Source organism: Gastrolobium bilobum, unplaced genomic scaffold, assembly GCF_033153095.1.
Source record: "Gastrolobium bilobum isolate Gb01-03AN ecotype WA unplaced genomic scaffold, APGP_CSIRO_Gbil_v1 utg2836, whole genome shotgun sequence".
Classification (NCBI taxonomy): Eukaryota; Viridiplantae; Streptophyta; class Magnoliopsida; order Fabales; family Fabaceae; genus Gastrolobium; species Gastrolobium bilobum.
In genome coordinates, this window is record NW_026897502.1 from 257,981 (window position 1) to 285,818 (window position 27,838).

At 36.4% G+C, this 27,838-nt stretch overlaps 3 protein-coding genes across 3 annotated transcripts; all 3 read right to left on the minus strand.

Annotated features, from left to right (window-relative positions):
• Positions 1-341: 341 nt before the first annotated feature.
• Positions 342-9,546, minus strand: LOC133307482 (protein RNA-directed DNA methylation 3). The gene is made up of 19 exons (XM_061507996.1): positions 9,315-9,546; positions 8,775-9,028; positions 8,498-8,653; positions 8,223-8,381; positions 8,054-8,137; positions 7,207-7,274; positions 6,782-7,126; positions 6,561-6,612; positions 6,302-6,457; positions 5,868-6,011; positions 5,675-5,777; positions 5,435-5,584; positions 5,297-5,351; positions 5,124-5,188; positions 4,855-4,954; positions 4,249-4,285; positions 3,920-3,956; positions 842-3,553; positions 342-575 (listed from the first exon to the last, which is right to left on the minus strand). The coding sequence occupies exons 1-19, from the start codon at positions 9,505-9,507 to the stop codon at positions 520-522; spliced, it is 4,926 nt and encodes a 1,641-aa protein (XP_061363980.1). The 5' UTR covers positions 9,508-9,546; the 3' UTR covers positions 342-519.
• A 4,757-nt stretch (positions 9,547-14,303) lies between these two features.
• Positions 14,304-16,119, minus strand: LOC133307478 (protein NUCLEAR FUSION DEFECTIVE 4-like). Its single transcript, XM_061507991.1, has one exon. It carries the CDS (start codon positions 16,117-16,119, stop codon positions 14,314-14,316), a length of 1,806 nt encoding a protein of 601 aa, XP_061363975.1. The 3' UTR covers positions 14,304-14,313.
• A 9,670-nt stretch (positions 16,120-25,789) lies between these two features.
• On the minus strand, positions 25,790-27,583 carry LOC133307457 (protein NUCLEAR FUSION DEFECTIVE 4-like). Its single transcript, XM_061507965.1, has one exon. The coding sequence runs from the start codon at positions 27,581-27,583 to the stop codon at positions 25,790-25,792; it is 1,794 nt and encodes a 597-aa protein (XP_061363949.1).
• Positions 27,584-27,838: the final 255 nt, after the last annotated feature.

The window sequence follows — 27,838 nt, forward strand, 5'->3', positions numbered from 1 at the left end:
ACACAACGGAATCCCGAAAAAATAACTTTTCCAAAAAAAATTCTCCAATATACTACCAAACAGATTCTAAAAAACCCACCCTCACTTTCCTAAACATCTAAAAATAATCCACCTACCAAACATCCCCTTGGCAAAATTCTATTGCAATTTCAGAACATAAAGAAATAAAATAGATTCTAAGCATCCATCAACTAACCCTAAAAACAAATTATACATTTTTAGCTACCTCATTACAGCATTCACTTCATAGAACACAATGCAACATAAGTACATAGGAACACACCACGACGCATCCAATTTCAGATAAGCATATTTCTTAGCATTCATTACATAACACGGCAGAAAGGATTTGTCATTCAAAAGATCTGTTTACAGTAATTTAATAGTTAAAAATAATAAAACATAAAATTCCAGCAGACAGATTTGTGCCGATTTGCAAAAAAAAAAAAAAAAAGTTTGCCATTAGTAATTTACAAACGCCTGATTTCCTTCTTTTGTCCATCTAGCACGTTCTAGAAATTACCATCCACCTTTGTTACCCCCGTCAGTACTCTTGCTCCACGAACCTGCTGCACCTATATATTATGAATCAGTCATAGGTTTACGAATTATGCTGAGAATAAATCTGGTATTTGTAAATTGTAATAATAAAATATTAGATTAATGATACTGTGATTTGCAGATGAACTTTTAATTAATAATGATACTTGAATGAAAATTAAAATCATTCATCTGCATTGTAACTTTATTTTTCTTTTGAAAATACCACAGGTTGTTTTTAAAAATCAAAAAGGAAGGATAATTGGGTGCACATATATCTGGTTCATTATTTCTTCCTTACCATCTGCTGATTCACTCGAAATAGATGATTGACCCTTATCTGCAGCACTTGATTGACCCCAATTCGGAACTCGGTCTCCAGTTCCACCACTTCCACCCTCCTGAATATTGGTCTCTTCAATTGCACCAGATTTTTTCCAGCTAGAACCCTGGTCCCCATGGGAAGTCCAGCCAGCACCATCTTTAGCCTCTGCGGTCTGTTTTGACCCATTGCTGTTCCAATTATCAGTGGCTCCACCACTTGCTGAACTCCCACCCTGCCATTGCTTATTAGTTCCACCTCCTTGGTTCCAGCTTGGACGTTCCTTATTTGCATTTCCCTGGCTCCAGCTCTGCCCATCTATGTCACCAGTTTTAGCCTCTGCAGTCTGTTTTGATCCATTGCTGTTCCAATTATCAGTGGCTCCACCATTTGCTGAACTCCCACTCTGCCATTGCTTATTAGTTCCACCTCCTTGGTTCCAGCTTGGACGCTCCTTATCTGCATTTCCCTGGCTCCAGCTCTGCCCATCTTTGTCACTACTTTCCTGGTTCCAAGCCCCAGATCCAGTACTATTTTTCCATCCTTCAACATTATCTCCCCCCTTCTTCCAGTCAGAGGACCCATGCTCACCAGAATCCCTTCTGTTGTTCCAACCTCCAGGCTGGTCACTCCTCCCACGGCCTCGGCCTCCTCCTCTGTCTGATCCCCATCTACCACCAAAACCTCCTCTGTCTGACCTACCTCTACCACCAAAACCTCCGCGGTCTCCTCGGCCACCGAAGCCCCCACCTTCTCCTCGGCCACCAAAGCCCCCGCGCTCTCCTCTACCCCTAAAGCCTCTACCTCTAAAGCCACCTCTGTCTGAGCCATTTCTACCACGGTAACCACCTCTCCAGTTCCCACCACCTGCTCCATCATCAGAATTTTCATTTAGACCTTCATTTACACCACCAGAGGCATTTCCTGTGTTCCAGTTGCTATTGCTTCTCCAGTTGGTGTTTTGACTTGTATCACCAGATCCCGAATTCCAATTGCTTTTCTTGCCCCAATTGGAATCTTGATTTCCAGGATCAGTGTGCCCAGAACTCCAGTTGGAGTTCTTGTTTTCATTCCCAGCACTCCAAGAGGATTTGTTAGAGTTCCAATTGCTGTTCTTTCCCAAGTTGGAATTTTGATTTGAATCACCAGATCCAGAATTCCAATTGCTATTGTTCGGATCAGAAGTCTGGTTTCCATTGTTTCCAGAGTTCCAATTGCTTTTCTTGCCCCAATTGGAATCTTGATTTCCAGAATCAGTATGCCCAGAACTCCAGTTGGAATCCTTGTTTTCATTTCTAGCATTCCCAGAAGAATTGTTTGCGTTCCAACTGCTATTCTTTCCCCAGTTTGAAGTTTGATTAGAATTACCAGATCCAGAATTCCAATTGCTATTGTTAAGATCAGAAGCCTGGTTTCCACAGTGTGCAGAGTTCCAATTGGTTTTCTTGCCCAAATCGGAATCGTGACTTCCAGCATCAGGACACCCAGAACTCCAGTTGGAATTCTGGTTCCCATTCCCACTGCTTGATCCTGATTTCCGGGTACCCCAATTTGAAGGGGTACTTGGTCCATCAGCAGAACCACTCTTGCCATTGTCTTGATCCCACCTAATTGATGAATCTCTATCAGGTTTTTTTTCAATTGAGTCATTTGTAGATCCAGACTTCCAATTGCTTCTCTGACCCCAACCATTACCTTGACCACCACCACCAGCATTACCAGATACAGAGTTCCAATTACTTGCTTTTCCGCAATCCGAATCCTGGTTTTCAGCTACAGCGCTCGAATCAATATTCATTTTGCCCCAATTAGAACCTTCTTGGGCTTCCTCAGTCAATCCACTTTTCCAACCTGTATTACTTGAGCTAGACTTCCTAGATCCCCAGGCAGAATCCGGGTTCTCTCCAGCACTTGATCCCCCTTTCCAACCAGAGGCTTGCCCCAACCCTGCAGCTGAACCATCTGAAGCTTTTCCTGCACTCCAACCACCTTGGGCTTCCTCAGTCAATCCACTTTTCCAACCAGTATTACTTGAGCTAGACTTCTTAGATCCCCAGGCAGAATCCAGGTTCTCTCCAGCACTTGATCCCCCTTTCCAACCAGAGGCTTGACCCAACCCTGCAGCTGAACCATCTGAAGCTTTTCCTGCACTCCAACCACCTTGATCTTTACTTTTTTCCTCTTTATCATCTTCAGTGGATTTCTGATTCCATCCAGATTTCACTTGAGAAGAAGATATCGAAGTATTCCAATTGTTTGAAGCACCAGCAGGGTTTCCAACTTCTTTGACTCCACTTGTTCCAGATTTCCAGTTTCCTCCATCATCTGATCCACTTTTAAAACCGTTGCCTTGACCCCATCCAGTTGCTGAACATTCATTTGACATTTTCAGACTGCTCCAACCAGAGGACTTTTCTTCAGAAGCTTTGGTTGTATTCCGATTGCTTTTACTGTCCCATCCTGAGGGTTGATTTTCATCCAAATCATTAGCTTTACTTTTCCATTTGCTATTCTGATTGTCATCACCCATACTTCCAATTTTATGCTCAGCCTGACCCCAGCTGCCTCCACCATTTCCCCAGCCACCAGACTGATCTGTATCAGATGCGATTATTTTGTTCTCCACTGCAGCACCCCATGAGGAGTTCTGATTTGAAGTATTTTTAGTTTCCCAAGCAGGATCATCTGCACCTACACATTACAATAACAGTGAGGCAATTTATGAACAAGTAATTAACTAGAATCAGAGATGCTAAACATATCTGTACTGAATGCCCTGGGGTGACTATCTCAGAATGGGCCCAAACTTGACCGAGCCCTTGGAATCGACCTTCTGAGCAAGATATTTTTTTTGGGTTTTCGGGGTTGTTTTCATAGTTTTTAATTATTTTTTATTTGGCTTTTCATTGTCTATTTAAGGGCGTTGTGAACCCTAGTGTATTTGGTTGTTTTTGGTTAAATAAAGATATTATTGAGAGCTGCGGCTACTCTGAATCCAAGTTCTTTTCTGTTTAGTCAATTCGCATACGTTTTGGCATTATGTACTAGAATCATTACCATCAGAACTGAAGGGATTTGAGGTAGACTCTGGCTTCTGCAAGAACAAAAGTATAAGTCAAATATTAAATGAAAATGCAGTAAAATCATAAATAAAACACTAATGGATGTAAATGGGTAAAAAATGCCATGTGTTATATAACAAGGATGTGTTTTACACACAGTAACAACAGGCGACACAGGAAAGGAGGAAGACACACACAAAACACACAACACAAGGATGTGTTTTACACACAGTAACAACAGGCGAGACAGGAAAGGAGGAAGACACACACACACAAAACACATGAAGGCACGCAATGTTATTGGTGCTATAGTGCAAGACATACCAACAAGCTTGGAGCAGACTGGTTAGACCATTCACTCCTGCAAAACATTATCACAAGATAAAGGAAAAAAGTAACCAACTTAATATGTAAAAACTAATCATCAATAAGAAAAAAAGAAGAGAATAGATATTTGCCATTATAAATTATCAGGATTCAGGACAAGGATTTAATATACAAAGATATAAATACAATAAAGCAAACACTGTAATACCTTCATATATCAATTAGAGAAGCTTTGAAGGGACAACGTTCCATGTCAGAAAAACACTCAGAAAATTAAATGACAAACACATCTAACATAATTTAGTTATGCTTGACACATTTACTTATAAACATTTGACATATATGTCTTTGCTGTGTGCTATCTGTTTCATAATGTGCCATGTGTCCCTTGTCTGCATCTATGCTTCCTAGCAATATCTCCAACCTTCCCAAATTTCTAAATAATTTTCTAGATTACTGAACAATATGTGGATGTTTTGAGATCCTTCCTTTTCATAGCCAAATCCATCAAGACTAATTAGTCAGAAGTCAGAACATATGTTAATTGAATAGAGCAGAGAAAAAACAAGTGGATTAACTAATATCAATATGCAATATATATACCTTTCAGCTGACGTCCCTCCTGCATTCCACCCACCACCAGTCCCTCCCGCATTCCACCCACCACCACCACCAGTGGATGTTCCCGCTCCATCCATCCAACCTTTCCAAATTTAAAGATTCAAGTCTCAATAAAACATAAATGGAATACGGAATACGGGAGAGGTAACCTCCTTGCATGTTAATTGATACTGTCATTCAATTTACAGGGAAAATTTTCTTTTCTGAAGCATAAGAGATCGAAAATAAATTAGAGAATAAGGGAGTCCCACCTCCAGAGCTGCCTTCAGTACCCAGCAGATCAAATGGCTTGAATGAACTTGAATCTGGGTCACCGCTGATATAACAAACATACAGTAACTCACGACAATACTCACAGACACAGTCAAAGCAATTAGTAAGAAGTAGTTGTAGTATACTCAGTTATTGCCAATGTCAGAAATACCTTGTCGATGAGGCAGTATTCTTCCCTTGAACCTCAGAAAGGTGCTCACATTTAACTGAGTGAACATAAGTTCATGGAAATTGTTATAACTAATGATCTCGTATTTCAAGAATCAAGAGTAGACAGTCGTAAACAAACCTGTAAGAACCTTTTGCCGAGAATCTAGTTTGACAGTAACATCAGAGCGACGCAAAGCAATGACACGGCAGAGGTATCCCTTCAAAGGACCTATCCTAATTCTCAAGGTCTGACCAATACTAAACATATTATCTTTGTCCCCACGGCTAACTGCATATACAATTATTGAATTGAGGAAAATAAGATATATGCATATCTAAAGCTAAAAGACTTGTCAAGGAGTCGTGCATCTTTACAGACATTCACGATTTTTTTCTCTTTCTTGCCATGGTCGTTTAGGTGAAAGTGGGGATGTTGGTGATGATGGTTGGTCTTCAAAGACAAAAGGGGCCGGTTCGCTATCCTGCATATAGCAATACGCAGAGCATCAAAACCTCAACTGAAGTCATCTGAGAGTTCATAACCTAGCATTATACTAGGATAGATTTCAAACCTTCCCACTGCAATCATCAACAGTAAGCTTGACTTTCTCACACATATTAGATTTAGAGGTGAAATAACCACCATTTTCTTCCACATTTTCATCATATAAAAAGACAATCCCTCTATAGATATGCTTAACAATGCCTTGTCTACCCTGCAAAATGACAAAAAATTGTTTTATAACATCAAGTAGGGGATGAAGATTCCAAATATACCACAGCTAAAAAATTTCCCAATTAGAAATAAGCATCAGAAAGGGGGCGAACCGGAGCAGTGGTAAAACTGTTCCTTCATGACTGAAAAGTCATGGGTTCGAATCCAGGAAACAGCCTCTTTGCAATTATGCAAAGGTAAGGCTGCGTACAAGGATTTCCTCCACCCCACACTCGCTAGTCGGGTTTAACGGGGAGTGATTTTTTTTTTTTTTAGAAATAAGCATCAGACCTTAGATGGACCTTCCAGAACCCTGACGCTATCATTAACCAATATAGTCTTAGCGTGCTGATCTTGAGCACTAAGTTTCAAATCAAATAGTCCACTCTTTATCTCATGCCGATCAATAGTCACAGCAACAGGTCCATCTGAACTCTCTTTAAGAATCTAATCAACAGACAAGGAAATTAGAATAGAACTTTCCAAAAACAACAGACACTCAAGATAAAAGGCTTGTAACAAATGACATTGCATGAGCTGAATATTGTACCTTGTAGCTATCATCTTTATCCATGCCTACTATTACACCAAAGTCCTTCTTGCTGCAATGGCAAAGATCTGTCAAAAAGGAATACATACATGTATAGGAGGTGGATGTGCATGCATCAGCATGTGTGTGCACGCACAGCGTGTGAGAGAGAGAGAGAGAGAGAGAGAGAGAAGTAATTCATATAGTAACATGAATGCTAAGTAAGTTAAACAAGGACTTACCCAAAACACACCAGATCATACAGTTCAAAACCATTTACCACACCAGAACCGGATGAGCTCTCTCCTTTCTCTCCTTTCCCAACTCCCTTATCAGCTCTTGTAACCCGCTTTTTCTTCGAGTCACCATAAAGCTGAGAGAGCCACTCCAAATCATTTGATTCATTGTTTTCAGAAGGCCCAAACTTCAACAGCTCCTCTTCTGTTGGCACAACACCCCATAAAGTTAATGAATCTGGAGATACTTTCTTGAATACGTATCCATCCTTGAGCAGCATGCCATCAAGAACCTCAAAAACCTTGCCAGTATCACGGTCACGTCTGAGTTGTATGAGAGGTCGGAATTCCCTGTGGAGTTATTGAAAAACAATCACATCAGACACATCATCCAGAGAAAAAGAACAAGATATGAGAATATGCATTATTACTCAAGTTCACTTGAGGTGATTAATCTTGGTGCTGGCACAGCAGCTTTTTGGCGACTATATCCTCCACCCTGTAACATTGAGTGAAAACCCCCATCAGTAATCATCCCATCTATATCTTGTACAAAGCCATAGGATAAAAACAATAAAGTCAAAAGAGCAGCCAACAGAAATCGGACTTAGCTCACTCAAAGAACAGAAATCGGACTTAGCTCACTCTAAGAGCACTACATGCTTCATTCCAAAACAGACAACACAACCAGTAATACAAGTCCAGTTTTATTTCAGAATAACTAGGTAAGGATTACCACTGGGACTTTTACATTCACTCCCAGGTCTTATGATCTTATCTAATTAAACACAAAACAACACACAAAAAATTTCATCTACTTACGAGTTTGATCTCAATTTTAGCAGTTCCCAGAATCTACTAAACAGTGTAAAATAATTTCCATAATGCATTAGATTACAAGGTCAATATAACAATATATAACCAAAACGACCAGAAAAAATGACAGTTCACAAACTCATGAATGCAACATGTGATTTTGATACAATGCATTGCTTAATAAATGCAGGATGCAATGTATTAATACTAAACGCAAATAGATCAACAGGTTTAATGTTAGTTTTCCATGAATGGGAGACTACAAAAGTGGATCCTCTCTGATTCTATAGTATCTATTTGTCCAAAACACTCAGCCCTATTACATAACACAATAAAGATACTACCAGCAGATATCAAACAGCAACTAAAGGAAAACCGGCATCATCATAGATAACAGATGCACTGTAGGAAATAAAAAAAGACAAAAAGAAGAGAAAGTCATGTGAACGCAGATCTCATTACAAATTTGGCAGCCAGTGCTTGAAAATCAATTCTTGGAATAAGCTTCACTGTAACTTTTTTGCGCGTATTATTCACAGCCACAACCTAAAAAAATATAATAGACACAAGGAATTAGAATCTCACAAGTTGGAAAGCAGAATACAACTTCAAAACCTTCCTTGTGCAATACCTGTGCTAAGTCCCCCTTGTAATGACCACTTTTTATGCGAGCCCAGGAGCCCTCAGAAATTTCACGGCTTTTGCTTCGAACAGAGAACAGATGAAAAACTTCATTTTTTGGAACAGGTTGCGCTCGAGTAACATAGATACCAGAAATCCCGTTACATGCCTGAAATTGTAAGTTAGTAGCAATTAGCAAATGAAAATAGATTTAGCCAGTGGCAGAAACATTTCACAAGTAATTGATATCAATAAACCGATCAAAATCCCCAGTACAGAAATTACCTCATTTATATCAAACTGCTTCTCAGCTTCAATGTACACAAATCCTTTGATGTGATCTACAGCAAAGGCAGATATTATCTGCAATTTAGTACCCAGTGATTTCAAGTCAGCAAACTTCTGCATCAGACAGAATGCCGAAAGCCTCTCGCGCCCAACCTGCAGCAAGCAAAGCATCGCAAAGGATGGAAAAAAAAAGAGAAGCAATTGAGGATGTTTGCAGGTGATGCTTGGAATTTTAGTTTGCAAAATTACTAAAGCCATGCTTCAGGAGTCATACAGTGCATTTGACTTTCCAGATGGTTGGAGTTAATTCCTTAACACCGGTATGTAAGGAATTTGGCTCCATTGCTTTGTCATCAAATTCATCTCCGGCAAATGTGACAAATCTAGAACATTCTCCATAGCGTTCCTCCATCATTCTATCAAATTCTTCTTCATCCATCACTTCCTCTTTGGGGATAAATGGGAGGCTACCATGCCCCTTAGCTGGTTCGCCCATCGGCAACGTATCAAAGTCCTCATCAAAAAATCCTGTTCAGAAGAATTTCAGAAAAAGCCAAGGGTGGTGTTGTTGTGACAACACTGAAATTCTAGTGATGAAAAAATGAACTCGGAAGAGATGAAATTAGAAGAAACTCAAGCATTTCTCAAATAATATAGCCACGAAACAGAGAAGAAACATCTAGAACAAGAAAGGACCGAAAAAATTGACCGAAACACTAAAATGTGGCCTAAACCCTAACATTTCTAGGGAGGGCAACAAATGAAGAAAACGTGCGAGTAGGAGGAGGAGTGAGAAGGGATTCCGATTTCATACCATCGCTGAAATCGCTATCGTCGCTGTCTTCGTCGTCGTCCTCAACGTAAGCGGCGTCTTCGAAGAACTGAAGGACCCCTCGGTTCTTCCCTTTGCGGCCGCCGGTCTTGTCATCGTCATAGTCGTTCTTACGCTTGCCGGCGGAAGATTTTCCGGCAACCTCCTTGCCTTTGCCCTTGCCCTTGATCGTCATTTCCAGCAAAAATGCGGGGCGAAACCAACGCCAATTGCATGCAGAGAAAGAGAGAGAGACAGAAAGAGAAGGAAGTGAGCGAGTGAGGTGTGAACTGGGAAGACCCAAGAGTCAGAAATATATTTGTTAGAGAAAAAAATGGCATTTTCTGCCACGTGGCTTGCTGTTACATCTACAATACATCCTCGTAGAGACAGGCCCGGCCCGGCCCGGCCCATAAAAAACACTCGTGCTAGATACCTATCTTCAAATTGCACATAACGTCCCAAATGGTTTCTATGTAGCCTCAACTCAAGTACTATCCGTTACGTTTTTCCGTAATATCTGAACTTTTGGGTTATTAAATATCACGTTACTCAATTGGGTCATACTATACTTGCTCAGGGAAGCCAGAAGATAAATGGTGAAGAATCCTTTGTGATTGGCATGCATTATGTAAAAGAACTTTAAGAAAGAGAGCCATAGTTAATATGTGCAATCAATTCTCAATAGTTGGTGCTTTCATAGTGGAGGTTCATGTGAGTAGTATGTTCCCGGATCGGGCAAGTATTTTCAGCATGAGGTAACATCCTTTCATGAACCATAAATAGCTTAACTTGCTTGGTACTTTACGACCCCAAATTGATTTTTCATAATGCTGCGTCCTTCGTGTGAGTTAACAAAGCATTTGGCCTGCTTGATTGCAGTTAGAAAAATCATATTGCACATAAACTTGTGCAGGTTGTGAGTTTGAAGAGCAAATTAAAGATACAAATAAATGAAACAATGAAGGATTTATTCCAAAGTATAATCCAAAAAGGTGCACAAATTTTTGAAGAATTGTTTTTAAGAGAGTAGACATTGAAAGAATATGATTAAAAATATCAATTACTTCATTTTTTTTAGTAATCAATTACTTCATTTTAATTTACATTTATTGCAAAACTTTTTCACATTATATTATCTACACGAGGTAGGATCCTTTGACACCAGTGTCAAATTTGAAATTTAACAACTCATCTGAGAGCCATTAGATCAAAAAATATTAACGACTCTGATTTGTAAGCATGTGACACCATTGATTTTTTTTTTACCTAATGGCTCTCAGATGAGGTGTTAAATTTCAAATTTGACACTGGTGTCAAAGAATACTACCTCTATTTACATATTGTTAAATTGCTTAGGAAATTTGACTTCTTATTAATTAGAAAATCTAACACCAATGAAGTACTAATATATTATCTACTGATAATATAAAAGAGGGAAATGTAAGAGTTATGTAGCCGGAAATAAAATTAATTCCCTGCGGACACAATTTTTGGTGGGACCCATGAATTTAAAAAAAAAATGAGAGAGAAAGAGGCGTCGTCATTGATGAGACTTGTGATTACAGGAAAAAAATAAATTCTGTCCTATTACATAATTCTTACATTTTCCTATAAAAAATATTACAATGTGGATACATCAAAGTTACACTCTAAAAGATTAATCATGCGAGATAATGTCTTATAATGTAATTTTAGGGGGCGTTTCCCGGGTTGAGTTTACAAAACTAACTTTTAGAATGAACCTCCATTTTGTCGGGGAAGAACTACCAAATGTTTTGCCGCCCGTTGATCGGAGCTTTCTCTAGCATTCGCCGTATACTTTCTGGCTAAATGTACAACAGGATAACCACATTCTCAACGTTTTGGCACGAATGCTTGTGCACAACGCTGAAGGTTTAACATGATCGAGTTTTTCAATATTTTTGGTATCCCCTCAGCTATTGCCACGTTCTCCTTCGCAAACGCAAAAAACTGAAGACATTAAAAAGAAAGAACGTTTTTAATGAAGCACAAATTCTGAACAATGTTTTGTAACGTACGAGGGTGTGGAAACATGCGCCAAAATCGTGGGAAGCGACAAATTGCTTTGCTTCCAGAATGGTTACTCAGTCTAGACGATTTGTACTACGGTGTCGATGAGTGAACGTGCATGGCCAATAGCCGAAAAACCATTTACAATGCTGAAGTTGCAGGACATGTAGACGGGGACAAAGAGAGAGTATTTTAGTTTTAAAGCAGGGTTATTTTAGACATTACAAATTTTGAAATTTTTTCCATAAGGGGAATCCAAAAATATCATCCACTCGATGGTATTCTTTGCTGGGATTTTGATTTACAATTTTAAATATTGGGATTTAATTTTTCAAAGAAATTTTTCATAATTCTTTTATCAAATATGGATAAATAAAATTTTCAATATTAATTTTTTGAGAATCTAAAATTTATTACTCTACCAAACCACCCCTTAAAATTTTGAGTTTAATTTTAATAGACCGTCAGTGTAAAAACAAATTACAGTATCATCTAACTATGCTTTATTATATCATTTAATGAATTTAACAACACATCTCATAAGTAATTTTTAACATGATGTCATTGGATGAGATTGAATTCTTTCTTAGTGTATTCAGATTAAATTATAATTTTTTTAATTATTAGTTTATTCGAATTATATGAAGGAAAAATATTTTTGATATTAAATTAGCAAAAAGTATAAAAATGACTTTGGATTTAAAGATTGTTTTCTTATTAAGCAATGGTAATATGACAAGTTCATTTTTTATATGATTACAATTGACTAAAATGAATAGAGAAGTTCGTATATATTAAAAGTTTAAAATATGTCAATTATAATATTCTTGATTGATTTATATCAATCAACAAATATTTTTATAACACTAGTTGTTTTTAAGTTGGCTAAACAAGTTGCCATACAAATGCAAAACGAAGCATATATACAGCGAGGCAGGAAAATGTTGCACGGAAGAAATGCTAAAGGTAATTGGACAGTATTAATACATAACTATCACTAACTATACTTCTTAACTTATAAATTTTTTATTTTTTTAAAATATTTGTCACTTTAAAAAATCAAAAGGACATTAATTTTTATATTCAGTTTTTGGTATATGTACAAAATAAAATGAGAAGACAGTAATAAAATAAAATACATAATATAGACAATAATTTTTTTAAATTAAAAATATTTAATAGCCTTTTAATTATTGTGCAAGACCTTAAATATTTAATATTTTAAAATAGAAAGAATATTTCAATTTTGATTCCCTCTGATTATATTCCTCTTTGGCATTTTTTTAAGTTACAATTAAAAAGAGCTTAAAAAATGAAGTTAAAAATTATTTGATAATTATATAACATTGTTTTTGGGCTTTTGAAAGGAGGAAAATGAAATTATTTGTTATTAGGATAAATAAGCAAAATGATAAATTGGTGAATTAAAGTTTAAAATAAGAGTAAAATTAAAAAATATATATGAGAATTATGAAAAACTGACATATATCTTAAAAAAAAAAAAAAAAACTCATCCTGTTAGCTTTTAACTTTTTATTTTTTTCTTCAGTATAAAAAAATAAAAACTTTTGTAAAAAATGATGTTTAAATAAAGGGAAAAGTGTGTATCATTTTAAAGGATGTACAATTGTGTCATTTTAAGTAAGAAAAAGAAATAGATAAAGGAGGAGAGAAAATGGACAAAAAAATATAAAAGTGTGGATCCCACATAGGGTTGGCAAAAACGAGTCAATCCGTCGGGTTGGCTCGTAACCCGTCAAAAATGAGCCGGATTGGGTTGGCATAAATGAGCTGTCAACCCGAGCCAACCCGACCTGAGCCAACCTGGACAAAAACGAGCCAGCCCGCGGGTTAAACGGGTCAGCTCTCTTGGTTGGGTTTCTTTTTTTTTTAATAATAATATCAAAAACCTGTTGTTTGTGTCCTCTCTTCCGAAGACCGAGACATATTGTTTCTGTTCGAAGCAAACTTGCCACTTACTGATTAGTGATTAATGCTACATGATAAAGAAAACGTTATGATAGAAGTTCCTTTTTTGCAAAGTAAGGATGTTTGTTATATTATGCCTTGAATGGATTGAGTTTCTTCGGTTAACTATGTTTTGATTCAATGACATTATACTAAAGCTGTTGGATACTAGATATGGATGAACTTTAGTGTACAGAGCTGGTGTTGAAGTGTTTTCTCTGCATTTGAATGGTTTTTTGCCATTAGGTTGTATATGTGTGTTGTTTTTTTTGGTTGGGGGATGTAAACAATGCAAAGGTCCTCAATAAATAATAAAAATATGTCTTTTTATTATTATTTTTTAATTTTTATTGTCTCCTATTTGAGCCAACTCGCGAACTTATTTTCGAGCCAATCCTAACTGGCTCGGGTCAGGTTAGGTTTTCTGCCTCGTTTTATTTTCGAGCCAACCCTAATCCGGCTCATTTTTTTTGGGTTGAATACGAGTTGGGTCGGGTCGAGCCGGGTTGGTCCGTTTTGTCAACCGTAGTCTCACATCTTTGTGAGAGTGAAATGACATAAATTGTGTCATTTAAAACGACAAACACTTTTCCTCTTCTTCTTTTTTATAGTAGATAGATAAATTTCTGTTTACCAGAAGAATAAAAGCTTACAAACATGCACTCTAATTGTCAAAGAAGTGAAGTAAAGATGAAAAAAAAAAAGCAAGAAAGAAAAGTAGCTATCCTACCGGAGCAATCCTACTTAAAGAAAAGTAATTGTGGCACTAAAGTTTAAACTTATAACTCCATGTAAATTATCTAAACACGTCACACTACTGGAGCAATCCTACTTAAAAACAAAAAGTAGCTATTGTCAATCATAAAAAGATCGACTAAATTTTATTTCCGTTCCTGTCACACTTGTCGACTTGTCGACTTGTCGTTGATGTTAAGGAACTCAGTATCAAACAAACATGTCTTTCTTTTTCACTCAACTCCAACTTCCAAGGCTTCACCAATTACATCCCAACTTTGGTATCTTGTCCTCTCTCGCCGCCGTTCTGGGCAACCGCCATCTCAGCCGTGGCTCCGTCGTCCTGCTTTCGGTACCTCTTGTAAATGTCACCTTTATAAAACTTAATGGTCCTAGCAACCAAAATGACCGAAATAATGGCACCGAAGAAAGTTGCTGCAGTGATAATAATGAAGGACAACTTGAAACAACTGGCTCCAACACAATTCAATTCCTGTCCCACCTTTCTTGGGATCCCCAATGCACCCAATTGCCTCTTAGCTTCTTTGTCATACAGATGGCCAGTTACCATCACATTAAGCACATAAAGGCCAATTGGGCTCGCTACCCCGCCAAAGTTGTACAAAGTTGAATAGTACTTTAGTCCAAACAGCTCCGAAATTATGGCAAAGACTAATGGCCACTGTGCACCAAAACAGAACCCAATAATTACTGAAGCTACATAGAGACCATTGGGCACATCAAAGACTATCAGTAGATGACCGACGCAGGATAAGAGCAGAGTCAGGGTGAGCATGAGAGGTCGAGGAAATTTGTATTTTGTTAGGAAATGTTCAGAGACAAAACCAGAAAAAACTCGTCCTAGAAAATTCCAAATGCTCACCAGTGACACAAATGTGCTTATGCTTGTCTTTGGGTATCCAAGTGAGGTTCCAATCTGACCCAGATTGTCAATTGCTGTTAAAGTGCCACCAACACCACAAGTGCCAGCGAGGAATAGTAATATCATGTCTATGCTAAAAAGCGCTTGAAGTATGGTATAGTCATCACCTCTTTCGGGTGGGGTAAAAACATTTTGCCACCATCTAATTTCTTCCGTTGCATTAGTAGTACTGTTGTTTGATGTTGGTGCTGAATATTCAGATCTGTTCCCATTCGCAGTCGCAGTCACAGACTCCTCTTCATCAGTTACAATTTTCAACACTGGCAAGGGATCATCAACGAATGCAAGCTTTTGACTCTTCCGGGTCTTGTATTCTTCACAAAAAACAACAGCAATTGGGAGGAAGAGCAAGAAAAGCACCACGGCAGCACTCACGTCATACTCACTTCGTTTGAAAGAGACCTTTTTCTGTACTATGATCATAACCAATAGAAACCCAGCAAGGCCAAGAGAAATATACAAAAATTTGTAGAAAACACTGAGCTCATCAGGCTGTCGAACTGGCTTCATGTATCGAACAGTTCTCAGGAAAGCAAAAGATATAGCAGCTGGAAGCCAAGCTATGAGCAAAATCAAAGCCTTTGAGTCATTGTAATAAAAAGCAAAGTATAACTGTGTGATGATGGCTCCACTGAGACCCACGTAACCTTTGAGGATGCCTAACACAACACCACGGCTTTCAGGGAAGTTCTTAACACAAGTGACAAGAGAGCCAGTGTTTGCAAAAGACTGAGAGTTAGCACCTATGCAGATATAGAGACACATCTGCCACACTTGAGGTTTGGCTATTCTTCCAGTCACTGCTAGCCATATCATGAAGTAGCCAAAGAAGTTAAGAACCGAACCCATGGCTAGAACCACCCAGGGTGGGGTGATCTCGTTGATTAGTCCTGATAAGACACCGAAATTGGCACCCAAGTCCTTGAAGAAACTGAGGAGATTGAGAGTGGTTTGGTCGTAGCCAAGAGAATTTTTTATGTCGCCGGAGTAAAGGCCGAACATGTAGGTGGCTCCGGAGACTGCCATGATTAGGAAGGAGGCAAACACCACGAACCACCGACCAGTGACGACTTGGATGGCGAGGGCCTTCATCTTCATGTCGACGGAACCACCACCTGCAACCACCATGTGTGTAGCAGAATATTATTATTATTATTTTTATAAATAGAAATTGAACACATAAACAGAGTTTGAAGATGTGGGTTAAGAGCTAGTGAATAATGAATATAAACTTGGAGTGGCAAGTGGCAACTGGCGTGTTTTGTTCAATCAAGTGGTCCTGAGTTTAGGCGGTGGAACACTGTTTTTGTACTGCCTATAAAAAAATTAGTGGAGCAGGAGTATCATTTTTTTTTGTTAAACGAGATCATTTTCTTTTATTTTTATTCAAATTTTTATTTAAGAACCAATTTTATTATATTTTTTGTATTAGGTATATATACGTCGGTAATAACAAAAAATGTTCGCGTAGAAGATTTCTTCAATGCAGAAGTATACTACTGTGCATACTCTGCTGCACTGAATAATGGATAGTGGGTACACCTGCTCTGCTGCTCGAAAGAAATTTTCTAGCAATGATGGAGACTCTTTCGTTGACTACCAACTCTTATTGTTTTGCGGCTAAGTCTAACCTTTCAACTGTACGGAAATATCTAACGTAGTCTCATTTGTGCATCTCGTCAATGGGATAACTTATGCATAGAGTGTAAATGAGCTGACTTTGAATTTTATGGTGTAAGTCTACATACAAAAAATATTCAATTTATCTGGTCTATTAGCTTACTAAAAGTTTTAATTATAGGTCAAGTCTGAACTATTTTTAAAAAATTAGAGAGCCTGATATGGCCTACAGGCCTGGTAGACCTCCTTCGTGATATAATTTTAAAAATATTTTTAACAATTTTTAAAATATTCGCTTGACATTACAAGTCATTAACGTGTTTATAAATTGCTGCATTTTTTTACACGAGATATAAATTTCACTAGTGAGCATTAAAAAATTTACAATAGTAAAAAAAATAACTAAAATAATATACTAAGCAAAGTTCCATTCATGCATGCACTAATACTTCTCATAAAAAAAAGACAAACAAAAAATAGTCAACATCATATCTCAGCTCTATAATGTATATCAGAGAGGAATAGAGTCAAAGAAATGAGAAAAATAAAAAAATACAATTACTAGGTCAACCAAAGTTAAAATAAAGTCTACAAGAGAATATCATTCATTGAAATATCTTTAAACCACCATCAAGACAAGGGTTGGTAGTTGGTACTAATTGCCACCTAAAATAAATATATTATTTTATTTTATTTTATTTTTAAAAATTAAATAGGCCAGCCTACAAGGTTTTAGGTCAGACTTGACAAAATTGAATTACGCCCTATTTGTTAAAAAGACTTTCTTATAAGCCTAAGCCTACTCTACTTTTAAACATAGGCCGGGCTAGGCCAGGCTCAACGCAGGCCGGGCTGTAGGCCAGGCCAGCCTGACCCATTTACACCCATACTTATGCATCAGGTAATATATAGGTAGAAGAAAAAAATAATATTAACATTATAATTATATATTTTAAAAATATATAATTATAATGTTAATATCACATATATTGTTCAATATTAGTGTTTGATATGACTGTGTACAGAAGAAGGTCTCCAACTGTACGTGTGTATTCAACATTTGACATGTATGGGCTAATGGTCGTCCAAACGGAATTAAAAATAATATATGCATGCAACGGTATGAACAAAAATCTTTCCCTCATGGAGAAAATTCAATATCATAGTTCTCTTTTTTTTTTCAAAATTATTATCATCACAATGAATTAATATTGTTACTAATTACTAAATTAATGAATATTTTAGTCACGATGACTAATTCAATCATCATTCTTAAATTTTAGTAAATTAAGTATCCATTTAATTTCTTTTCTTTAACTTTTATTTTCTTTATAAGAAGAAATTTAGCCAATATTTTTATAAAAGCTACTTTCACAAAAAAAAATTATAATGAATAAAAATAAAAAATGCTAAAAGATCTTATAAGGAGTTTTTTTTTAATATGTATGTCAACTTTTTTAGAGTTTTCATTTTTTTTAGTTATATCCCTATTCTAAATTTTTATTTACAAATTTTACCATGTACCCTAACGATAAATAGTTTGATTTCATCTTTTCTCCAAAATGCTAAGAATATCACTGATAAAGTGTTCATCACAAAGGAAGATTTTGCACACTAGATTACCATGGGTATATGTTGTGCAATTTCGCAATCGAATATATAAATCAATCACACAAGTACGCAAGTTCATGTGTAACAAGTATTAAAGTAGATGTGTTATGAGTCCAAAAATCGATTCGAGATTAAGAAAAGTTACGGCTCTAAATGAAGTAATAAAAGGAACAATGATGATTTTTAATTAATTAATAACCAATAATTAAAATAAGCTAAGACTATTGATTAACTAAGAAAACAAAATAAAAAGATAAGTTTCAAGTACTCAAACGTAGATTGGGATCAATTTCACCAGAATGCAGTCAAAACACTATTGCAATCATCCAATCAGTAATCAGAACACTTATGCATGTGAGAGCTCTCATCAACAGTACATGTATACTAGCTCCCATATCTTTATGGGCAACATAGTTATAAATACATTAAGTGAAAGTTCTCTATGATTTTGTGATGCGAATGATCTCTCTACCCACGATTAATCAATTAAATAACTTACTGGGCTCACCTATATCTCTTGCAGCCCTCTCTCGATAAGTCGACAAGAATAAGGATAATTTAAATGCTTTATTAAACAACCAATTGAAAAATACATAGCAAAGTTTAGGAAAACTGATTACATCACAATAAGGATACTCTATCACCCAATCCTAGACAATTTAGCTCATACTTGAATAGAAAGAAACAAGAAAGAAAGAATAAGATTCCGTAGAACTAAAATTAGATAAACAGGGACGTTGCTATAGCTCTTCTCTCGCAGCAACTGTTGACTCCGCCATCATCCATCGTTTTTCAGCCGTCCGAAGAGTGCAGGAAATCACCGAATTCAGTGATCTCTCTACTGAACCCTAGCTCATCCCTTTGATTTACTAGATCTTTCTTGACGAACCCTTAAACTTTCTCTAAGTGTTTCACTGCTTGAAGTCTCTTCCAAAGCTCTCTCAAATTCTGAGTCTAAGATCCTCCGTAAACCTTTTTGGTGTGTGTAGGCTTTCTTCTTGTATAGACCTTGATGACTTGAGCTCCTAGTCATTCTTCAAATCCAGTACAAATATCATTGCAATATGATCCTGATTTGCTGAAGATTCTGCTCTGATTTGCTGAAGATATAGCTTTTAAAACAGAGTATACTGACTTTAATATTGAATCTCTCTGCAAATCGTTCCAAATAATCTTCAAATATGGCATTGATTTGCTGAAGATTCAATATTGATTTGTTGAAGATTTACTTTTGTTTTGTCATGGATTTATGTGTGATTATTCTGAAAGGGACGGTAACTTATAGATCGCCCAAAGTTCAGCTGCCAGAGGGGAGCATATCCTAATCTCGTATGTAAATCCTCTCACCCAACCACCTTATCATCTCTAACGAGGCCACCACACGACACGATGTTGGAATCCTTCGCAACATCAATGTTAAGCTTCCACCGGCCTTTCGAAGGGGCTATCCAAACAGCCTCCTCACCCAAAACAGCGGGGCAGCTCCTGCTATTGTGTCTTTCCATCGCTGTTTTAAATTCCATAATATACTTAGATATAATATGGATAGGGTTATATGGTCTAGAAAAAAGGAGGTCATGAATCTTATTGTTCCCCCACATCCATAAGTGCCAAATAATGGTTATGAACACACTAGCCCAGTCTAACACCTTTTTTTGTCCCCCCCCCCCCCCGCATTAAATTCTTTCTAATCCAATCATTAACATTTAAGGAGAAAAAGTCAATAAAGGGACTACCAACCAGCCATGCCTCCCAGATTGGTTTAGCATTTTTACACCCCCTCAGCTTAGCATTACTTTTGGTTAGTCTTCTCTCTCTAATCATATTTACTTAGCTAGCAAAAGTAAAATAATATTGAAACATAAAAATATAGAGACTTAGAATTCATAATTGGTTGAGTTCTACAAATTTTAATAAACTCAATAAATTTTTATTTAATTTATTTACTTATATATATACAATATTGATTTAAGCAATAAAATCTGAGAATTTTTTTTATAATTTCTTAGAGACTAATAAAATGTAATTCATCTTTTTAAAAAAAAATGATTTTGAAGCACCTAAAGCTTGAATTACTAATAAGACAATAAAGCTAAAAAATGTTTCTGCAGTTACTGCAGATAAGTTATCTGCAGTAAACCCAATACGACGTTGTTTTGGGACGAAAATCATGGTGTTTTTGTGATTTTAATTTATTTCAGGGTTATAATAGTCTTTATATTTATAATTTTTTAAGATTTCAATACCAAAACGACGTCGTTTTAGGAATAAATGCAGATAACTTATCTGCAGAAACATTTTTCCCTAGATTTAATACATGATTTTTAAAAATGATTTTCACACATGCACCCAAAGCTTACAGATAGTAAGTATTAAATGATGGGAAATAAGGCTTTCATGCGACAGGTGATGAATTTTTTTCCTGCAGAGCCATTGTTTCCCATGCCAGCTAAGGGTGTAAATAGGCCATGGTAGGCAAGGCTTTGGCCTTCTTGGCCTAAGCCTACATAATAAAATGGTCAGCCTATCTGGCCTACGAGCCTATCAAAGGCTTAGTTTAAAGGCCAAGCCTACCCTGTTATTTAAAAAGAAAAAGCCTACATGGCCTATGAGGCCTTTTAGGCCTACCATGTTACAAATTAAATAAAAATAAAAATAAAATATCTCATTCATTAAACAATATTTTCAGCATGGGTCCAAATTATAAAAATTCTACAACAGATTTTTTTAACAAGAATACAGATTATAAAAATTCATGACAACAAAGATTGAATTTTTCTTGGCACATCACAATCTTCAAGTGAGCCTTGTTATCTTCCTCCTACTTTGATATACTTTTTCACTTTTTGAATCTGTGAAACATCATTGTCCTGTAAAATCAAGTTATTAGAGTGAGCCACTTAATATCATTATCTAATATCAATATCTTTTTGAACAAGGATGAGCCACTTAAAATGAAGTTACACCGAAAACACAGAACACAAATGATAAAGAGAAGAGGCATACAAGGATGGTCCAAATTTTAAGAAAAAAATAGGCATCTCACCCATGAAAAGTAATCAGCTTGATTATTCTCACTATCTTTTCAAACCTGCAAGTTAAAAATCAGAAAATCAAATTAGTTATGCATTTCACTATGTTTACATTATGAATTGCAATATATAAACATTTTCAAATGAGTTGTTAAAGAAGCAATTTATACTTTTTGTTTTTTTTCTTCAAATCATATTTATTTCGTAACCAATCTTCTCCACAAATTAATGCTTCGACAGTCTCTTCGGCTAAACTAGCACGATAAGCATCAATTACTCTTCCACCAGCACTAAATGTGGACTCAGATGCTACTGTAGAAATTGGAACAGCTAGTATATCTCTTGCCATCTTTGATAAAATTCTATATTTCAAGCTGTTTGTCTTCCACCAGTCCAAGGCATTAAAGGAAATCTGAAATTTTTCATCACATATGTAAACCCCTTCTTTAAGATAACTTTTTAACTCTGATTTTACTGGGGAAATAATTTCCTTTTTGCGCACAATGCTCATGATTTTAGAAAATCCTGATAGAGGAGCTCGAGGTGGAAGAGTGGAAGAGAGGGATGATTGGTTCACACTAGTTTCTAGCTCACTATTTGGGACTGAATCTTGCAAACTTATAGCACAATACTCATTGTACAAATCTTCTAAAGCTGCCTTCACTTTTTCAACATTTTCTGTTGCCTCAAATTCTGATTTGTATATAATTGGAAAGCAAATATTTACCACATGCAATTTACACCTTGGGTCTAGAACACTAGCAATGGCCATCAGCTAATTGCATTCCCCCCAGTATATAGTAATTTAGAAAGCACTTTCTCCAACTCAGTATACATAATGCCATAATACAGTAATTTTAATTTTAATAATCTGCATTTTCGCCTAACTATGAAGCCTATTTCTTCCTTTTTACTTTTAATTTTCTGCACTTTCTCCAACTCAGTATACATAATACAATGCTTCGGTGGTTCTTAGATTAAAAAGAAAATGTTTCTTATACTTCTTTTACAACTTTTGAACTTGTGACAGTGCTTTTCATCTCAGATAATGGAACAGAAAACCATACATAGCAAGCAAATTTCAAAAAAAGACAAAACTTATGGCATTCGACATTCTCCAAATGGCATGGATTCATCCCAATGTTAAAGAAACTTTGTTCAGCATTTTATTCCACTATAAAGGATACAGTAATATTTCGATATAAAAAGACTAAGGAGTTTTGGCCCTATTTTCTTTTATTTAAGAATTTTGTTCAGAGTAATCTCGCGGATTCTACATGGTCTAGTGAGGTTGCTCTTGGCGAGCATCATTGTGAGGTGTTTTTGAAGATTTTAGTGTAGCCTTCATGGGATTAAAATAACAAACCCAAAGAAAACACATTGGGATATCACAGCAAAGAAAAAAAGAGAGTACCTTGATAGATGAGTGACCGGCGGCAGCGGCGAGAATAGATGAGTGACTGGCGGACGGCGGTGAGGGACTTCGGTGAGGTGAGGTGAGACTGAGGTGAGACTGGTGACTGGTGACTGGTGACTGGTGAGACTGAGAGAGGTGAGACTGAGAGCGGCGCACACAAAAGAAAAGAAACTAGGTTTAGACGTTTAGTAATTTTTAGAATATAAATAATATTATATAATAAATAATTTTTTTATTTAAAAATTGAAACAGGCCAGCCTATAGGCCAATAGGCCGGGCTTTTTTATTTGGCCTGTGGCCTTGTTTTTAAATAGGCTCACTTACAAGCCTTTACCTGTTCTAAGTACTTCGAAGGCCGGGCCGGGCTAGGCTTTTCATAGGCTAGGCCGTAGGCCGGCCTGAACCATTTACACCCCTAATGCCAGCCATTGTTTCCCATGCTAGCCATTTTTCCTTTTTTAAACAATCAGTGGACCCTACCATTGATTGAGTCATTGACATGAGAAGGGCCATCTCCAGTGGCATGAGAGGTGATAAGCCCTTAAGGCTTTGTTTGGGAGTTGGTTTTAGGAGGGGAAGGAAAAGAAAGCGAGGGTTTTAGTAAGCCTTTTCCTTGTTTGTGAGTTTAAAAAAATGAGGAGAAGAAATTGGGAATTTTTACTAAATCCTCGTTCTTCTTAAAATTAAAGTTCCCCCAATTTGGGGGATTTAAGGGAGGAAATATCAAAAATTACTTATCCACCCTTAGCATTAAAAAGTGAAAGTTACATAAATGTGACATTATTAGAAAAGTCTCAAATACCGACAGAATTTATCGACGAAACATATTTTGTCAAAAAACAGTGATAAATTTTTTGATGAAAATCATATGCGTCAAAAAAATTTCGTCATAACTAAAGACAACTAGATTTTGCAATAATCACTCACATAAATTTTTTATGAAAAAAAAAATCAGTCAATATTATTCTATAACTCCATTGAAACTTTCAACGAAAAAATTTCCGTCCAAAATTTTGACAAAACACATTTTCATCGAAAAGTTTACGTCAAATTTTTTTACGGAAAATATTTTCATCAAAATTTGTGATTAAAAACATTTCAATAAAAAATTTTGACGAAAAAATTTTTTAGTCAAATTTTTTTACGCAATCTAAATTTCGTCAAAAATATTTCCTTCCAAAAATTTCACAAAAACAACATATTCATCGAAATTTTTGACGAAAAATATTTATGTCAAAATTTTCAACGAAACACATTTCCATCTAAAATTTTTGACAGAAAAAAATTTCAACAAAATTATTTACAGGATTCAAATTCCGTCGAAAACTCATTTTCGTTAAACTTTTTGACAAAAAAAATTTCCTTCAAAATTTTTAACGAAACATATTTTCATCGAAAATTTTCGACCAAAAATATTTTTTTCAAGATTTTGATAAAAAACATTTCCATCGGAACATATTTCTATCAAAAATTATTTCTGTCAAGATTTTGATAAAAAACATTTCCATCGGAACATATTTCTGTCAAAAATTTTGACGGAAAAATTATTCTATCAAAATTCTGTACAGAATCTAAATTTCGTTGAATGTTTCGAATGAAACATTTTTCTCAAAAAATTTTGGCAAAACAATTTTCGTCGAAATTTTTGTCAGCACACATATCCATTGAAATTTTGAACGGAAAACATTCCGCTAAAATTTTTGACGGAATTCTTTTTTCATTTAAAACATTTGATGGAGGAAATCATTTTTGTCAAAATTTTTAACGAAATTTCGTCGAAAATTTTGATAGAAATTTTTTTTTTGTAAAAATTTTCATCAGAGAAAAATTTCGTCGCTTTTCGACGAAAAGTATTCCGACGAAAAAATAATTTTAAGACGAAATTTTCGTCGTTTGCAAGTATAACTTTTTTTAGAAATTTTAAATTTAATTTAATATATAAAATGAGAAATGTTATACTTACAATCTTTTTTTTTACAACCTCTTACAATCATATCTTAACACCGTTGATTTTCGTCAATCAACAGTTATAATTTTCACAAATTAAACTTATTAATTAATTATAAATTCAAAATAAATGATAACCGTTGATTGACGGAAATCAACAGTGTTAAGATATGATTGTATGATGTTGTAAAAAAAAAGGTTGTAAGTATAACTTTTCTCTTATAAAATATAATAATTAATTTAAAAAGAAGAAGATAAAATGATAAAAATATCTCATTAATCCTCCATTTTTCTCTCTTGCAATTTTTTAACTCACAAACAAGTGAAAAGAATACCATTCAATTTTCTTCTCTTCCTTCCCCTCCCTTGGTTTCCCTTCCTTTCATTCCCTCTCAAACACCCAAAGAAAGCCTAAATGATTTATAATTATCAGTCAGTCCTACTTTGTTGGTCCCATTAGCGAGACTCACCACACACACTATCTTCACACCACATCTTCCTTATGTACAGGATCGAACCTTTGACATAAAGAGAACAATCACTCAAGAGCCCCTTTTCCTCCCCTTCTTCCTCACGAAAGCTGATTTCCATTTTACACTGAATTTTATCTTCTATAAATGCATTGATACCCCCATTTTACACTGGTTGTTGCACATTCGAATTCAGAACGGGTAAAAGCATCCCCATAAGAGAAATTAAACCTTATGCATTCCTTAATTTGACCAACAACTGATCATGGTATAGGCGGTCTCCCGAGACGTGGTGCCAAGTCAAGGTCTCTCTCCATTTACAAAACTAAGATTCTATTTACATTGACCTTTTTTTTACTTGAATATTACATTGACCCTTTCAATTATATAAGAAACATAGCCGCATACAGCCTTAAAAGAAGATATAACGCATTTTGTGTAGTTAGGCATTAGCCAACCATTTGCATGTAAATAGAGAAGCAAACTTCATTACACTATATCAATTATTACAATAACACAAGGCAATCACGTTTATTTCCTTTTATTCTAATTGTACGAATTAGAATATAAATGGAAAAAAAAGGCACGTCACTCTGTGTGACAAAAGAAATGAAAAGTATACGACACGGCAAAGAAAACGTAGCACCCGTGGCCATAATATTACATATTTATATTGTATGTGTCTATCACATTATAATACTTTAATTATGATCTACATCATCCTTTCCCATTTGTCCTAATTCCCTGCCACCGTTCTCCGCCCCAGTCACTTCAGCTTGTTCCGCCGACGCCTCTCCCCGGAACTTCTTGTATATGTCACCTCTGTAAAACTTTCTAGTCCTAGCCACCAAAAAGAGTGAAATAACGGCACCGATGAAAGTTGCAGCTGTGATAATAATGAAGGATAACTTGAAGCAATCGACCCCAACACAATTCAATTCCTGCCCTGGCTTTCTTTGTAATCCCAATGCTGCCAACTGCTTCTTAGCTTCTTTGTCATAAAAAGGCCCAGTGATCCTCACATTAAGCACATATAACCCAATTGGACTTGCTGCGCTTCCAAAGTTGAACAAAGTTGCATAGTATTTAAGTCCAAAAAGCTCGGATATAATGGCAAAAAGTAAAGGCCACTGTGCACCAAAAGAGAACCCAATAATTACCGAAGCCACGTAGAGACCATTTGGCACATCAAAAGCTATCAGAAGGTGACCAATACAAGCCAAGAACATAGTCAAACTAAGCACAAGAGGACGAGGGAATTTGTACTTTGTTAGAATATGTTCAGAAGCAAATCCAGCAAAAACTCGTCCCAGATAATTCCAAATACTCACTAGTGACACAAAAGTGCTTATGCTTTTCTTTGGGTATCTAAGGGAGGCTCCTATCTGACCAAGATTGTCAACTGCAGTCAAAGTGCCCCCAATCCCACAAATGCTAGCCACGAATAGTATTAACATGTCGATGCTGAACAGGACTTGAAGTATGGTATAGTCCTCACCTCTGTCTGGTGGACTAAACACATTTTGCCACCACCTAGTGTCTTGGGTTTCGTGGGAAACAGTTTTACTTTGACCATTAGTAGACTCATTTGGATTGACCTTTGCACCCTCGGTTACTACTTTTACCGGCGAGGGATCAACCAATGCAAGCCTTTTACTCTGCTGGATCTTATATTCTTCTATAAAGATAACAGCAACTGGAAGGAAGAGCAATAAAAGCACCACAGCAGTACTTACACCATACTCACTCTGTTTAAAGTTGACCCTTTGCTGTATTATGATCATGACAAGTAGAAACCCAGCAAGGCCAAGCGAAATATACAAGAATTTGTAGAAAACCTTGAGCTCGTTAGGCTGTCTAATTGGCTTCATGTATCGAATGGTTCGAAGGAAAACAAAGGATATAGCAGCTGGAAGCCAACCTATGAGCAAAATCAAAGCCTTCGTGTCATGATAGTAAATAGCAGAGTATAATTGAGTGATGATTGCACCACTAAGACCCAGATAGCCTTTGAGGATGCCTAACACAACACCACGGCTTTCAGGGAAGTTCTTAACACAAGTGACGAGAGAGCCAGTGTTTGCAAAAGACTGGGAGTTAGCACCTATGAAGATATAGAGACACATCTGCCACACTTGAGGTCTCGCTATTTTTTGAGTCACTGATAGCCATATCATGAAGTAGCCAAAAAAATTGAGTACAGCACCGATGGCTAGCACTACCCAGGGTGGCATGAACTCGTTGATTAGGCCTGAGAGGAGCCCAACATTGGTGCCTACGTCCTTGAAAAAACTAAGGAGATTGATAGTGGTTTGGTCATAGCCAAGAGTTTTTTTTATGTCACTGGAGTAAAGGCCGAACATGTAGGTGGCTCCTGCACCTGACATGATTAGAAAGGAGGCAAACACCACGAACCACCGACCGGTGATGACTTGGATGGTGAGACTCTTCATGTCTCCCCAGCCATGAACACCTACGGAGCCTGAACCTGCCATGTTTATGAATAGCAATCACTCACTTGGCAGGTAATGTGAGGATGTTGAAGTCAATATATATATACAAAGTAACATAGGCATGAATGGGGACATTTATGTGGCTTAGATGTGACGTTTTGTATTTCTTATTGTTGGGGACTGTGGAGGAACGACTTTGCCAACCTTTCACATTTAATCATATTATTATTAAACAGTGGATATATAATATGTTAAAAGGAAGACGGTTGACAGCGAGAAGTTTTTTTTTTTTATAAT